General features: G+C 38.7%; 1 protein-coding gene across 1 annotated transcript in view; it reads right to left on the bottom strand.

Moving 5' to 3' along the window:
- Positions 1-17,327, bottom strand: part of LOC148862845 (uncharacterized) — a 72,683-nt gene that overhangs the window by 31,673 nt on the left and 23,683 nt on the right. The window contains exons 10-12 of the mRNA XM_088978674.1: positions 16,864-16,905; positions 16,569-16,685; positions 16,296-16,492 (exon numbers count right to left, since the gene is read on the bottom strand). Of these exons, the coding sequence (XP_088834800.1) occupies positions 16,296-16,492; positions 16,569-16,685; positions 16,864-16,905 (356 nt within the window). The remainder of the gene's footprint in view (positions 1-16,295; positions 16,493-16,568; positions 16,686-16,863; positions 16,906-17,327) is intronic.

The following is a 17,327-nucleotide window of genomic DNA, read 5'->3' as shown; positions in this document are numbered from 1 at the left end:
CGAAGCTCTGGATCTTAAGGTTTACAGGGAAACATCAGAACATATTCTTTTGTCTATAACCTTAGTTTTTTTTTTTTTTTTTTTTTTTATAAGTGAAGTTAGATTTTATTAATTCTGAAAAATATAATCATTACAATCATCCCTTAGAGAGGCACGAGATGCTACCTCTTTATAAACAAAACAGAAAAATTACAAGTGAGCCCAAAACAAAGATCGTCTATTCACCCCTTGCTTGGCTAGAGTATCAGCTAATCCGTTTGCCGATCTCCTCACCCATTGCATCCTCAAATTCATATTCTCAGTGATCCATAAAAACCTTTTTAATTCATCCCTGTAGCACCATATCACAGATTCTAGATCCTTTAACCAACCCACCACCAATTTTGAGTCCCCTTCAATCACTAAATTGGTTATGTTCAGCTCATTTGCAATTTGTGCTCCTTGTAAGGCTGCAAGCAATTCTGCCTTGAGAGAATCCCCATACCCCAGTGGACCAGAAAACAAGGCTATTAATTTGCCTTCCATGTCTCTCACAACCCCCTATACCAGCAGGTCCTAGATTCCCCCTGCTACGACCATCAAAATTCAGTTTTACATAGTCCTGAGGTGGGGGATGCCATGCAACATTTATTCTTTCCTTTCTAGAAGAGCTTCTTGCAACACATTCCCAGTTCCTCCATAAGTCATCAGGAGAAATTTGAGAAAACAGGTCCAAAGATTTGATCCAATAGATCACTCTAACCATCACACAATCCTTTATCTCTTCCTTGCTTCTTACCTTATCAGAGAAGATTCTTGCATTCCTCTCTTCCCAAAAGGTCCAAACCAAGGCTGCTCTAGCACACTTCCACATTATTCTTCCCCACATTTTTGGTCATGTAAACATAGAAGGATCAAACAGCAAGTTAACCTCCGTTTGTAAGGACCACCTGCACCCAAACAAAGAAAAAAAAAAAAAAAACAATTCAATATATCTGCAACAAAAGAGCAAGAAATCGGTAAGTGATAGAAATTCTCATTATCAGATCTACACAAAAAACACCAGTTTGGAGTATCGAGTTTCCTCTTCTATAGCATTTCCAAAGTATTTAATGTTCCCATGAATTACTTCCCAACAAAAAGCATTTTAGGGGGTATAGGTTTGCACCTGAACTCTCTCAAAGGAACCAAAGTAGAGGGCAAAGAATCACAAAGAGACTTGAAAAATGAAGCACAAGAAAACAGACACTTAAGATGAGGGCCCAAACACGCTTGTCTGACTTATCAGGATCAAAACACACATGTTGAAGTATTTGAAGCAAACCCAGACAGCCTTAGAGATACATTCATTTTTATACAAAAAAACTGAGTATAGGGATGGGAAGAGATCCTTTAGAGGATGAGATCCAATCCAGATATCCTCCCAAAATTTAATAGTATCCCCTGAACAAGCATCATACCTAACAAATTGGAGAAGAGTGGGCAAAATGCCATGAATTGCCATCCACAGAGATGCTAATGTAGCCCGGTTCGAAATACTTGCATCCCAGCCATTCCTCAACCTACCATGAATATTGGCTACCACCTTGAGCCAGAGTCTGTCCTATTCCCATGGCCATCTCCATAATCATTTCCCTAGCAATTACAAATTCATTTTATCCACATTCCCAATTCCTAGTCCTCCCGCCTCTAGATTTCTACTCATAGTCTCTCAATTAACCAAGTGGTCTTTTTTACCTTCTCCCAATTCCCACAAAAATCTCTCATCAGTTTCTCTATCTTATTTATTTCCTTTTTAGGGATCCTAAAGACAGACAGGCGGTAGATTGGAAAATTGGCCAGAGTAGACTTAATCAGAGTAATCCTACCCCAAGTGAGATGTAATTCCTTTTCCAGGTTGCTAATCTCTTGGTACACCTCTCAAAGATTGGATTCAAAAGCCTACTTTCTCTAGGATTTGCACCTAGAAGAAGCCCTAAGTAGGCCAAAGGCCACCTTGAAATGGAGCAATCTAGGACATTGGCAATAGCTATAAGGTCTCCTTCTTCCATATTAAGTCTTGCAATACAACTCTTCTCAAGATTAATTTTAAGATTGGAGTCAAGTCCAAAATTCCTAAGCAAGTCTCTTACAATCCCTACCTCAACCCTCTACGAGATGTAAAGAAGTCTCTTACAATCCCAATAACCAAAACTGAATAACGACAAGTCTTAATACATCCAAAGATCCAATTACACCATCTCTCCTCAAATCCACATGATTTCATTACCTCAATTAAGAAACCCAATCCACCAGATCATAAGCTTTCTCAAGGTCTAGCTTACATAAAAAACTTTTTTTCCTAGATCTTTTCATTTCTTTTACACACTCATTCACAATGAGGATTTGGTCAGCTATTTGTCTCCCTTTTACAAAAGCCCTTGTTGTTGACTGATTAATGTAGGAAGAACTGTTTTTAGCCTTGTGGAAAGGACCTTAGCAATAATCTTGTACAATCTGGTCACTAAGCTAATCGGTCTAAAGTCCTTAGGGTGGCAAGCATCAGGCTTTTATGGGACAAGAGCTAAAAAGGTAGTGTTTATCCTTGGACTAATGAAACCCTTTACCGAAAATTCGATGAATACCTCAACTAGATCATGTTTCACAATTTCCTAACAATCCTGATAAAAGGCCATAGTGAAACCATCTGGCCCAGGGGCTTTAGATTTGTTCATCGAGAAAAATGCCTTTCTTATCTCTTCTTCAAAAATCCTTTCCATCTAGCAAGCTTCTTCAGGTTCCAGGCAAGTCCAATCAAGGTCCTCCATAACCACTCTATCAATCAAAGGTCTTCCATAGATGGATTTAAAGTGGTCTACAAATCTCCTTGCTATCTCACTCTGGTTGGTTATCTCCTACCCTTCTATCTCCAATTTAGCCACATAGTTCTTCCTCTTTCTCCCATTTGCCAGAGCATGAAAATATTTTGTATTACCGCCCCCTTCTTTTAACCACTTGCATCTAGATTTTTTGTCTCCAATTGATCTCTTCCCTTAATAAGGTTTCTTCCAATTCTCTCTTTAAATTGCACCTCATGGCTCGCTCCTCAACAACAATAGTCCCATGTGCTTCCTTCTTATCTAATTCCTCTATGGTGGACACAAGATTGAGCTTTTTCTCCTCTAGTCTTCCAAATTGATCCCTATTCCACTCTTTGATTTTCCCCTCAACCTCTTCAACTTCTTATGAAACTTTACACCTTTTAACCTTACATCACCCAAGTCCTCCTTCCACCATGTTTCTACTTTCCTTACAAAATCTAGGTGGGTGAGCCACATGTTCTCAAAACGAAATGGGGTGGTGCCACTTAAAAAGGTTTTAGGGCCTAGCTTGATAGGGAAGTGATCTGATGTGACTCTAGGTAAGGTTCTAGATACTAGGTTCTCATCATGGTTTTCCCATTCTTCATTAAACAGAAACCTATCCAATTTTGAGCAATGGGGAACTTCTTGTAGATTGGACCAAGTGAACCTAGTCTATAAGAGAGGGAATCCCTTCAATTCACAAGAGTATGAAATCATTGAACTTCCTCATACTAGAGGTCACTTGCTGGTTTGGATTACTAGACTCATTTGAGAACCTTATCACATTGAAATCCCCTGCCACACACCATGGTCCTTCCCATAAGCCCCTAACATCAAACAACTCACACATTTCATTCCTTTCTCGAAATCTATTTTGACCATAGACATTGATGAGAACCCAAGAAAATCCATCTCGTGTTTTTAAACTTCAATGAAACCGAGAATCTACCAATGAGTTCCTTTACAACCTCCACCACCTCGTCCTTCCACATGGTCACAATTCCCTGTGAGGCCCCACAAGGACTACAAGACCACCTAATTCCTCCTGAACCCCAGATACTTCTGATCCAAAATCTTATCCACTTCTAAAATTGTTGTTTCTTGTATCAAGACAATATCTAGGTTCTCCCTTCGAAGTAGGTCTTTTATAACTCTTCTTTTCCTTGCACTCCCCGGGCCTCTAACATTCAAACTAATTAACTTCATAATTCTGCTTTGACAAATTTTCCTCCTTTCACCCCTGCCACTAAACTCTAGTCACCCTCAATGTCTAACTTCAATCTTTCCACTTATGATCTCTTCTTTTTTCTCTTTTTCTTTTTTTCTTCATTCTTCCTATAGAATACCTTTATCTTTTCTCTTTTTCTTCTTTTATTCAATCTTTCTTTTGTCTCTCCACTTCTGATCTCAACTTATCCCATTCTTCCTATTGATAAAAAAAAAAAAAACTCATCCCATTCTTCCGATTCCAGCTCTTTCTTCTTACGTTCCTCGAGCTCAGAGCAGATCAGATAAATCCTATCAGTCTCCTCTCTTACCCCTACCCTCTCTTCCACTTCTCTCACTACTTCCACACCTTTCTTCACAGACCCACGGGATTCTGCATGATTAGTTAGTTGGGAGAATGGCAGTGGCACAGATGCATCTGTAACAGGCACAAGAGCACCATCAATAGCACAAAACAAATTGACTAGCATACCTGGTAATAGAGGATCCAAGGTCGTCTTAGGACTGGGAGATTGTAAGACAAGTTCAGGTACAACAACCTTTTCCCCTAAGGGGAGCTGTTGGTCAGTAGTTCGAGGGTCTGTAATGCTTAAGTAATCAAAGAGACCTTCCTTGTTCTCCTTCCTCCCTGCTGGTTCTGTGTTTTCTTGATTTGTTGGAGTTAACAATCCCTTACTAAGTTCCTGAATATGCTGCATCTCAGGCTTGGATTTTCCCTGGTTGGGAGAGACGACCTGATTAGCCTCGGCACCAATTGTCATCACCTTCTCAGATGGACTTGGTCCATGTTGAGCAAGAGAAAGAAGAGGAAGAGAAGAAGGAAGAAGAGAGAAGAGGCTGGCAGACTTAATGCCTCAAAAGAACTTGCTTCATGCGAGTGAAGCATTTGTATTTATACTATACTGGTCGTACAACACAAGTAGTATTGAAATTACAAAAATACCCCTGCGGGCACTAAATCTGTGTACAGTACATACAATAACATCTGTCAACACTCCCCCTCAAGTTGGAGCATAGATATCAATCATGCCCAACTTGTCACAGAGATCTTGATGTCTGGAATGGTTTAGTCCTTTTGTAAAGATGTTTGCTAGTTGGTCTTCAGAGCTGATATATGGAGTGCATACTTCGCCTGTGATGACTTTCTCTCTGATAAAGTGCTTGTCAACTTCAATGTTTTTTGTTCTATCATGTAATACTGGGTTAGCAGCAATACTTATAGCTGCCTTGTTATCACAGAGTAGAGTCATAGGTTTGTCCACTGGAAAACCCAACTCACCCAACAGATTCTTTATCCACATACCTTCGGCTACTCTGTGTGCCATTGCACGATACTCAGCTTCAGCACTGGATCTAGCCACCACCGTTTGCTTCTTACTCCTCCAAGTAACAAGGTTCCCTCCTACAAAGGTGCAGTAACCACTAGTAGACCTTCTGTCACTTTGAGATCCAGCCCAATCCGCATCTGTATAAATTTCAACTCTCAAATGTCCATGCTTCTGGAATAATAAGTCAGCACCAGGGAACTTCTTAAGATACCGCAGTATCCTCTCTGTTGCTTCAAGATGAGTGGTCCTAGGTGCATACATGAACTGGCTGAGGACACCAACAGCATATGCTATGTCTGGACGGGTCATAGAGAGGTACAACAATCTCCCTACAAGCCTCTGAAATTGTTTCACATCTTTAAGAGGTTCACCTTGGCTGTCACTTAACTTATGGTTGGGGTCAATGGGAGAGTCAGCTAGCTTAACCCCAATCTTTCCAGTGTCCTTAAGCAAGTCTAGGACATATTTCCTTTGAGAGATAAAGATACCCTTTCTTGATCGGGCAACCTCAATTCCAAGGAAGTATTTGGCAGGTCCTAGATCTTTCGCTTCAAACCGAGTGGCAAGGAAACCATTCAAACTTTGAATTTCATCCTTCTAGTCACCAGTAACAATTATGTCATCCACATATACTATTAGGGCAGCCATTTTACCTTCTCCCCTTTTCACAAATAGTGTGTGATCTGACTGACATTGCTTGTATCCCCTCTGTTGAAATGTAGTATGAAATCTGTTGAATCAAGCTCTTGGTGATTGCTTCAGCCCATATAAAGACTTCTTTAACTTGCACACTTTCCGTTCATTTCCTTGAGCCAGAAAACCGGGGGGTTGAACCATATAAACTTCCTCTTCAAGGTCACCATTCAAGAAGGCATTCTTGATGTCGAGCTGATGTAGATCTCAATTCAGATTAGCAGCAAGAGAGAAAATTACTCTAATAGAGTTCATTTTGGCAACAGGGGCAAAGGTTTCTGCATAATCAACTCCATATACTTGAGTAAACCCCTTTGCCATTAAACGAGCTTTATACCTCTCCACGGCTCCATCAGCCCCATGCTTAACAGTGAACGCCTATTTACATCCAACTGGATCCTTTCCCTCAGGGAGATCAACAAGTTCCCACGTGTCATTCTTATGACGAGCATCAATTTCTTCCTTCATGGCATTTGTCCATTCTGGTATTGAGAGAGCTTCTACCACATTCTTGGGAATAGGGATACTGTCAATGGAGGTAAGGAAGGCATGAAATGAAGGTGAGATGTTCTCATAGGAAACAAAGTTGGAAATGGGGTGTTTAGTGGTGCACAACCTTACACCTTTCCTGTGGGCAATAGGAAGGTCAAGATCATTAGCAACAGGGAAGTCAGGACCATCATTGAGAGTCAAGTTACCTGAGTGAGTATGATCTTCCCCCGAGGAGTTTGATGGCACTTGAGGTACAGCTTCTGGATTCTCCACAGCTCTTGAACTTGGTTGGCCTTTACGACGACGAGAAAAAACACGAAAAGGTGGAGGATCAGGAAGAGAAGGGGGAGAAGGAGAAGTATTAGGAAGAGGAGGAAGCTGAACTAGTTTCTCCTCATGCCTACACTCCCCTTGAGGAGAAACAGGAAAGAATGGCTCATCTTCAAAGAAGGTAACATCCATGGAAACATAGAATCTCCGAGAAACATGATCAAAGCAACGATACCCTTTCTGAGAGAATGAGTAGCCAAGAAATATGCACGAGATAGCATGAGAATCCAATTTCCCCCGGGTGGGAGATAGGTTTTGGACAAAGCACCAACAACCAAAAACACGAGGGATAAAAAGAAGAGGGGCCTTAGGGAAGAGAAGCTAATGTGGGGCTTTGTACTCTAACCAACGAGAGGGCATTCGGTTAATGAGGTATGTAGAACAAAGAACAATCTCAAGCCAAAATCGTTTGGGAACATTCATATGAAGTAGTAAACCCCGTGCCACTTCAAGGAGGTGTCGGTTCTTCTGTTCAGCCACACCATTTTGTTGTGGTGTGCGGGCACAAGAGCTCCGATGAAGTGAGCCATGTGATGCAAAGAACTCCGTGAGGTCACTATGAAAAAACTCTTTTGCATTGTCTAACTGAAATATTTGTATCTCGGTTTGAAATTGGGTGAAAATCATCCGCTAAAAATCTTGGATAATTTTTTGTACTTCCTCACGGGTTCGCATTGGGTATACCCAAGTGTATCTGGAATAATCGTCAATGAAAGTAATGAAATACTTGTAGCCACTCTCAGAAGGTAAAGTAACAGAGCCCCGCACATCAGAATGCACAATGTGAAAAGGAAACTTAGATTTACTATTTTTTTAAGGAAATGAGTTCTACAATGCTTGCTTAACTGACACGTTTGACAAGAGAAATCAGAAACAGACACCGACTTACACAGTTCTGGAAAAACAACTTTCAATGACTCAAAAGACAAATGACCCATGCAACAATGCCACAAATACATTTTACTCTTTCTGAACTGACTCATGGACTCTGCAACATGAAGGCCAGCATATTCTCCAGCATATAGAGTCCATCAACCATACGTCCCCTACCAATCGTCCTCCCTGAGGCCAGATCCTGAATCACACAATAGGAAGGGAAAAATGTCACAGAACAGTTTAAGGAATTTGTAACACTACTGACTAAGAACAAATTCATAGGAAATTTTGGAACATGAAGACCATCAGAAAGTGTAAGGCCAAGAGGAAGAGAGAGAGTTCCTTGACCAGCTATAGAAGTGTATGATCCATCAGCTAGTCTCACTTTATCCCTTCCAAAAAGAGGGTGATAAGTTTGAAAGTAAGAGGACATACCAGTCATGTGTTTTGACGCTCTAGAATCAATGATCCATGGAGAGTCAAGGTTGTGAGAAGCAACATGGAAAGCTGTGGTAGGATTACCTGACGTGGATGCAAATGAGGTTGTGGGAGGAGCATCCATCTGGCGAATTGTTCTACCATAAAGCTCCAGATGGTCACGAAAGAAGTTTACAATATCCTCCCTTGGGTCAGATCCAGAGTAGCTATGTTGGCCATGTGGTGTTTGAGTCACAGTAGAAGTGGAGGGCTGATTCTCCTGGGTAACCATGTTGGCCATGTGGTGTTTCTTGGTACCTTGTTGTCCAGGCCTTTTAATTACATATGAGCCTTGCTTCTTAGGCAGATCTTGAGCCTATTTTGGTTTCCCATGAAGATCCCAACAAGTATCTTTGGTGTGTCGGGGTTTCTGACAGTTAGTGCACCACAATTTCTCCTTATCTTCTGTTTTCTTCTGAAGATCCCCTCTCCTGGAAGAAGATCCACCACTAGTAGAGGCACCCCCTTCTGCCGCCAACACAATTGCATCCCCTCCGGTGTTGTTCATCAAGTTTCTCCTGCTCTCTTCAGACTGGACAAGAGCATAGACCTCCTGAATTGATGGAAGATCCTTAGAACTGAGAATTTGTACTCTGATGGATTCATAGATAGGATTGAGACCATGCAAAAAGGCAAACACTCTTTGCTGTGAAACAAGTTTCTTATACAATTTGACATCTTCATCACACTTCCAATCATTATTCTGGTAATGGTCCAACTCCTTCCAAACAGAGGTCAAGTCAGAGTAATAAACTGATAAACTTCTCTCCCCCTGTTGACAAGTAGATGATGCTGCTTGCAGTTGATAGATCTTGGTATAGTGTCGTAGTTCAGAATATGTGGATTTTGCCTATTCCCATATCTCATTTGTAGCTTCAGCCCACATGAAGTTCTTCCTTATTTGTGGTTGCATGGAGATCAAGAGCCACAACATAACCATACTATTCTCCTGATCCCATATATCATGTTCAGCATTTCTAGAAGGTGGTTCTTTGATTCTTCCATTTATATAGCCTATTTTTCCCCTTGTAGTTATGTATAACTTGATCCCTCTTGACCACTCTAGGTAATTTAATCCATCAAGAGGAACAACAGCCATAGGGAAGGATAGGTCACTACCCCCACTCATTCTGTTCAGCATTGTGGAGATTCCGGATGTGGCTGAATCTTCACTATTCATGATTCCAGGTTTAGGAGTACACAAAACCCAAGGCACACTGCCTTACAGAGCTGCTACAGTCCACAACTAGGAACTTGCTGATTTTCAGTTTCACAGAGAACCAATCACAAACACTGCAGCTGCAATACTAGTTTGTATGACCTACAGTTTGTAGGAGTCCACAAAACAACATACGAACACTCATTCCATTCAGCATTGTGGAGATTTCGGATGTGGCTGAATCTTCACTATTCATGATTCCGGGTTTAGGAGTACACAAAACCCAAGGCACACTGCCTTACAGAGCTGCTACAGTCCACAACTAGGCACTTGCTGATTTTCAGTTTCACAGAGAACCGAGCACAAACACTGCAGCTGCAATACTAGTTTGTATGACCTACAGTTTGTAGGAGTCCACAGAACAACATACGAACACTGCACTTGCAATGTAACCAGGTTTGAATGACCTACAGTTTTACAACTTTCATGCAACTTCTCAGTAGGAACAGAAATACAAAGTGGTTGTTCGCCACACACCTAATCAGCTGATACCAATTTCAGGGCAGCCGAACGGTCACTGAGTATTTAGGGCATCAACAGTTACTTAGAGTAGTTGAATAGCAGTAACACACAAGAGAAGAGAAAGAAATGTAGCCGAACAATCACCCTACTCAGATTTTAGGGCATTAACAGTCCATCGAAGAGAGCAAGAAGAGAACAATAAAAAAAACTTCAGTTGAGTACCAGGTCGCCCGAATAGTGGATAGGCAGTACACTCTTGGACACCATCTTCTCTGCAAGCCAGAACCCTTTTTCGTACATCAGGTGATAGTTTTCTACAGTCTTCTCAGTTGAGCAACTACAGATACCAGCACCTGGGCTGGAGGATGAAAAAAAAAAAAAAAAAAAAACTTCGTAGGAGAACCCTTTTCTGCGCTAGGAAGTTGAACAGTCAAGCTGATTCTACTCGGCATTGGAGACTAACCGCAGCACTGGAGAATGATTTCTCTTCCTTGCCTTTGAACATCAGGAATATAGTGACCTCAAGTGGTTGTTTTCCAGGCCTGGACGGTTCCACTCTAATACCATGTTGAGCAAGAGAAAGAAGAGGAAGAGAAGAAGGAAGAAGAAGAAGGAAGAAGAGAGAAGAGGCTGGCGGACTTAATGCTTCAGAACTTGCATGAAGCATTTATATTTATACTATACTGGCCGTACAACACAAGTGGTATAGAAATTACAAAAATACCCCTGCGGGCACTAAATCTGTGTACAGTACATACAATAACATCTGTCAACAGTCCATTTGTAGTAGCGACCTATTCTTGGATCGCTTGTGCATCCTTACTTTCTTCTATGAACAGTAACTCAGTATGGAAGCTCTTGTCTTCAAATAGATTCAGCGTCTAGACCTCATCTACACTACCTATGTTGGAAGACTTGAAGGAATCTGCAACACTCTTCATCGCTTGACGTCTCCAAATCTTCAGAGGACAACACCTTGACCGTCGCATGGGGTTTATTTGACCTCGGGTTGCAACGTTCTAGCGAGCATGCCAACTTTCCATTGCTTTCCACTGATGAGATAGACTCCACCAGGTGGTCCAGGACTTCGATTAGAGATATCCAACAAATATATTCCATTCACCTCATGGCTACTCCCAATCGTCCTCTGAGTTTTCAGCAGCATACTTAGAAAACATAAAGAGAATTAGAAGCCCATTAAGAGCAAATAACAAAAAGAACTAATCAATAAGATAGAAATGGGCTAGGGCCCATTCGGCCCAGTCTCTCTACACTTTTGCCATCTACCACATACCTTCTCCTTCCTTCTAAATCAAACTCCTCTAGTTTGCTTGCTTACCCTTCGAACTTGCTTCCTTTACAAAATTCTTCAGCCATTCCATCACTCCAGCTCCTTCCAACAGGACCGTAGCTCTCTTTGCCTCCCTTATCTTTAAACTTGGAAGTCCTCATATCCTCATTTCTTCGAATAAAAAGTCTTCAGTTTCAACCTTTAGACTTCTCTTCCACCTTGAAGCTTCCACAAACCTCTCCATCTTTTTCCTTAGAGTCTGCTATCTTAGATCTTTATCAACCACTTTACTTAGTTAACCTTCCTACCTTCTCTATGGTTCACAACCTTAGATGAAAAACACCATCATTTGTTATTAGTAATATACTCCAAAGTTTTAGCCCAAGTGTTGATTTCTATAGCCTTAGTTTCTTAGCTTTGTTTAATGATTTGGAGCAATAATTTAAAAAGGTGTTCCTATGCTTCTTTTATCATTTCATAAAATATCATTCTATATTTTGCATATTTTATAATGTTTCCACCCTATCTATAATTTTACAATATTTCCAACATCTCCAACATGTTTCTTATATTTGGATAACCGACATTTCCACTGACATCGACATTTTAAACCTTGGATACAACACCCTTGTACAGATATCTGGGCATCATAGGTTGCAACTCCCTTCCCAATTTTTTTTTTTTTCATTTATTGGTCCATATGTTTTTCCAATATCAGACATAACTTGTTAGTTGTGATGATGCAGTCAGCAAATAGCTGAAAACCTAGCAAAACAAGGGGTGAATCGGGAGGTTTTGTTTTGTGCAGTGTTGTAAGTTATTTGTTATACAGGGGTCACCATCAACTTTAGAAGGTGACAGTTGTTCCTCTGGTTTTATCTAATGAAAGTTACCGTTTCCTATAAAAAAAAAATGATGCAGTCAGTGAGTTTTTTGTTACTTTTACACCAGGCCATATTTTCATTAAAATTAGATAATGTTAATTTTAATTATAAAGCAATATCCCTAAAATATGCATCAAACAGGAAAACCAAATCTTTAGCCAATTATCAAAGACAAACTACCAATAATATCAACATTCAAGAGAAAATACAACCTTCTAATTCACAAGACAAACAATTACCAAAAAATATAAATTTAAAAAACACTCCTAGTAATTAGACACAAACATTATAATCAAATATGCATCATAAACCAAAAACTCATGCAATTGACTAGTTTCACGCTTTTTTTTTTTTTTGATGAGTGACCAGTTTTGCAATTTAAGTCTTTCTTTTCAGTCACAGAGAATCATAATTTTGAAATGCCCATGAAGACAGGAAATAAGCAACTTTAATATTACCTTCATTTTTTACTCATTGTGGATTTATTTTCTTTCACTACATTCTGCATACCTTATGCCCCTACTTTTTTTATCACAAGGAAGAATTTCACTATAAGGAAAAGGAATGTTTCAAGACAAGATGACGAGATTTCACTAACAAAAGAAAGCAAAAAAAGACCACTATTCAGCATTAGTTCCAGTATATAAGGTACGACAGAAATCATAACCAGAAGACCTCCCAAATCTTCAAACTCTGGGTGAGCCACCAGCCATTTTTGACATGGAAGAACAAACATCACCAGAAATACCTATTGGCTATTGCCCCAATAAATGTCACAAACATATCATATTCTTGAAATAAAAAGGAAAGGAAAATATAAAAAAGGACCTTTCCAAATCAGAATACAACTACGCAACAATGCCATGATTACCCTACTGTTGACAAAGGAGATATGCAAATTATATAGAAGATTGTAGAATGTATGAGAACAACAAGATCACACAAACCATCAAATTCTAGACCAATCCAAAGACAATGGAATATCCTCAAGCATGAGTCTATCCAAAGTCAAACTCAGAACATTACTACAAGTCACAATCAATTTTTAATTAGGAAAATATTTAAAATATAACTGGAAAATACTAATGGTTTCAATTCCCAACATCAAGGTTCTGGTTTCTTTTTTTTTTAATTTATTTTTTATTTGGTGTTTATGTTTGTTCTGTGTAGGAAATTTTTTGTAATAGCATGATGACAGAATGTTTTCATTCTGAGAGAATTTTATTTACCGCACTATGGTTTCATCCATTAATTTCCGACAAATGTATGTAGCTCTTCTTCTCTTCTCTCTTTATCTATCCTAGTCTGAAGAATTTATATTTTTGTTCCTTCGGATAGACAGCATTGTAGCTCAAGCAGTCCAAATTGAATGGCCTTTTGGGCATAGACTGCAATGTGACTGGGACAGAACCACAAAGAAGGCTGACTCTGGCAGAAGTAGAATTTTCCACCAATTGGCACAACAGTGAAGAAAAAATTTGAACCCATGTCATGCATCTCAGTTTAAATAAAATAAAACATTTTGGGCATTGCATGGCCCAGACTAACACTTCTTCATCAAGAAACTTATTCCATTTTTTCTGAAGTTTCCATGGAAAACAAATTATACCACTTTGTCAGGCACCAACATGTATGATATCCTTGTTAAAAGCATAGTGATGACTCTGGCAGAGTTCAGTGGTTAGTAGCAAGCACCTTGTAAAAAAAAAAAACAAATGTAAGCTCAACAGTTTGATTCTAGGGGATATCCATTCCAAGTTGGACACAAGCACCAAGGAGAAAATCAAATAACAAATTCCTCCCAACCCTAACTTTAGAAGGCGACAGTTGTTCCTCTGGTTTTATCTAATGAAAGTTACCGTTTCCTATCAAAAAAAAAAAAATGATGCAGTCAGTGAGTTTTTTGTTACTTTTACACCAGGCCATATTTTCATTAAAATTAGATAATGTTAATTTTAATTATAAAGCAATATCCCTAAAATATGCATCAAACAGGAAAACCAAATCTTTAGCCAATTATCAAAGACAAACTACCAATAATATCAACATTCAAGAGAAAATACAACCTGCTAATTCACAAGACAAACAATTACCAAAAAATATAAATTTAAAAAACACTCCTAGTAATTAGACACAAACATTATAATCAAATATGCATCATAAACCAATAACTCATGCAACTGACTAGTTTCACGCTTTTTTTTTTTTTTTGATGAGTGACCAGTTTTGCAATTTAAGTCTTTCTTTTCAGTCACAGAGAATCATAATTTTGAATGCCCATGAAGACAGGAAATAAGCAACTTTAATATTACCTTCATTTTTTACTCATTGTGGATTTATTTTCTTTCACTACATTCTGCATACCTTATGCCCCTACTTTTTTTATCACAAGGAAGAATTTCACTATAAGGAAAAGGAATGTTCCAAGACAAGATGACGAGATTTCATTAACAACAAAAGAAAGCAAAAAAAGACCACTATTCAGCATTAGTGTATATAAGGTACGACAGAAATCATAACCAGAAGACCTCCCAAATCTTCAAACTCTGGGTGAGCCACCAGCCATTTTTGACATGGAAGAACCAACATCACCAGAAATACCTATTGGCTATTGCCCCAATAAATGTCACAAACATATCATATTCTTGAAATAAAAAGGAAAGGAAAATATAAAAAAGGACCTTTCCAAATCAGAATACAACTACGCAACAATGCCATGATTACCCTACTGTTGACAAAGGAGATATGCAAATTATATAGAAGATTGTAGAATGTATGAGAACAACAAGATCACACAAACCATCAAATTCTAGACCAATCCAAAGACCATGGAATATCCTCAAGCATGAGTCTATCCAAAGTCAAACTCAGAACATTACTACAAGTCATAATCAATTTTTAATTAGGAAAATATTTAAAATATAACTGGAAAATACTAATGGTTGCAATTCCCAACATCAAGGTTCTGGTTTCTTTTTTTTTTAATTTATTTTTTATTTGGTGTTTATGTTTGTTCTGTGTAGGGAATTTTTTGTAATAGCATGATGACAGAATGTTTTCATTCTGAGATAATTTTATTTACCGCACTATGGTTTCATCCATTAATTTCCAACAAATGTATGTAGCTCTTCTTCTCTTCTCTCTTTATCTATCCTAGTCTGAAGAATTTATATTCTTGTTCTTTCGGATAGACAGCATTGTAGCTCAAGCAGTCAAAATTGAATGGCCTTTCGGGCATAGACTGCAATGTGACTGGGACAGAACCACAAAGAAGGCTGACTCTGGCAGAAGTAGAATTTTCCACCAATTGGCACAACAGTGAAGAAAAAATTTGAACCCATGTCATGCATCTCAGTTTAAATAAAATAAAACATCTTGGGCATTGCATGGCCCAGACTAACACTTCTTCATCAAGAAACTTATTCCATTTTTTCTGAAGTTTCCATGGAAAACAAATTATACCACTTTGTCAGACACCAACATGTATGATATCCTTGTTAAAAACATAGTGATGACTCTGGCAGAGTTCAGTGGTTAGTAGAAAGCACCTTGTAAAAAAAAAAAAAAAAAACAAATGTAAGCTCAACAGTTTGATTCTAGGGGATATCCATTCCAAGTTGGACACAAGCACCAAGGAGAAAATCAAATAACAAATTCCTCCCAACCCTAAAAACATGTATGACATCATCAGTGGTTAATACCCTTAAATTTCTTATGAAATCCCAATTAAGCACCTTAACCTTGATATGATTGAATGGGCACTTTATCCTCAAGCATCCTTATAAATGTCTCTTCCAAAGTTCCCTATGGATTGTTTTCCAAAACCACCCATTTTTGTATACAAATCCAAACACAGTAAGGAAATAAAAGCAGCACCTCTGAAGGATGACCTGAGGAAGGTTGACAATATTTTAAAAAGTGATTCTTAATCTCTTTGCAACCTCAAACAATGAAAAGCCAGTTCATTGGTTAAGGAACAAAGTCTATTTATCATCTCCTGCAGATGTGGATGCTTCTTGTAGAATAGTAAAAAAAATATTTCATATATTTGCTTTACAAGCATACAACCTAAGAACATAATTCATAAATATGTCACTGACCGATAGGGCCATGTAAAAAACTGATCAAGTAACAGAAGGAGAAGGTTGTATACTGCATATATTACTCCAAATTAGTGATATTTAGACAACTGACCTGCTTGTGGACGGTGAAGACCTGACCAATTTATCAGGATCCATACTTTTTGTAGTGGCACCACTAGAAGTAGAAGGATGGATATGATGTGCCAAAGGGTCCCAGTTTGTGGTAATCTGAGCATTGGAAGGAGAAGAAACCAGTGCTTGGCCATAAGAATATGTTGGCTGAGGCACCAGTTCAAGCCCATTTTTTTTCTGACGCAGAAACAAAGGAGTTTAATGAAACAATAATGACAGAGAAGAAGAAACTGCATAAAGACAATGATCATACTGAAGTAGTCAGTGCTGCACCGATGGAATGAGCTGGTGACTTCAGAGGAAAAATTGAGTGGCTCAATGCATCAGAATGCCATGGTGCTAGCTGATACTGAGATTCACTTAATTTTGCCTATGACATGAATACAAATGCAAAAGAATATCAAAAGCTCTATGTCTAATCATCTATTTTCATGGTAAATATCCCAACTCAAAATAGGTAAACGGTCCAAAACAGAAGGGCCATTTCCACATGATTATAAATGAAAATCAGGAAGGTTCCAACACCATGGTACATCTCTCAAACATACCTCAGTAACAACAAGCTTCTCCTGAAGATGTTTAAATAGTACCTACACAAAGAAAGCCCATAAGAGTAAATGCACTTCACATAAATTTTAATGAAACCTCTTCTGGGCGTGTTTGTAATCTACTTTATGATTGAGGGGTCACCTTGATTATGAAGGTGACAGTTGTACTAGACTTCCTTAAATTTTAATGAAAGTTACTGTTTCCCATCAAAAAATAAATAAAATTTTTCCACCTATGCCACATCAAGAGTCTGAATGTAGTGGTGGTTTGATTGACATTTAAGAACACTTTTTATCAACAAGGATGGTCAAAGGAGATTTGTCAATGGAAGTAATAAAACATAGCCCACATTTTTTATATTTTTCCAAATTCCAAAGATTGTCATTTTTCTATGATAACTCTCTAAAGAGTTATTTAATCTGATCCTTGACACAAAAGTAAAATCATATGTATTCCTCCTATC

The sequence above is a fragment of the Nelumbo lutea genome, chromosome 3 (genome assembly GCF_056320005.1).
Source record: "Nelumbo lutea isolate HS-2025 chromosome 3, American lotus-T2T, whole genome shotgun sequence".
Taxonomy (NCBI): Eukaryota; Viridiplantae; Streptophyta; class Magnoliopsida; order Proteales; family Nelumbonaceae; genus Nelumbo; species Nelumbo lutea.
Note: the sequence above shows the minus strand (reverse complement) of the source record. Positions and strands in the feature narration are given on the sequence as shown.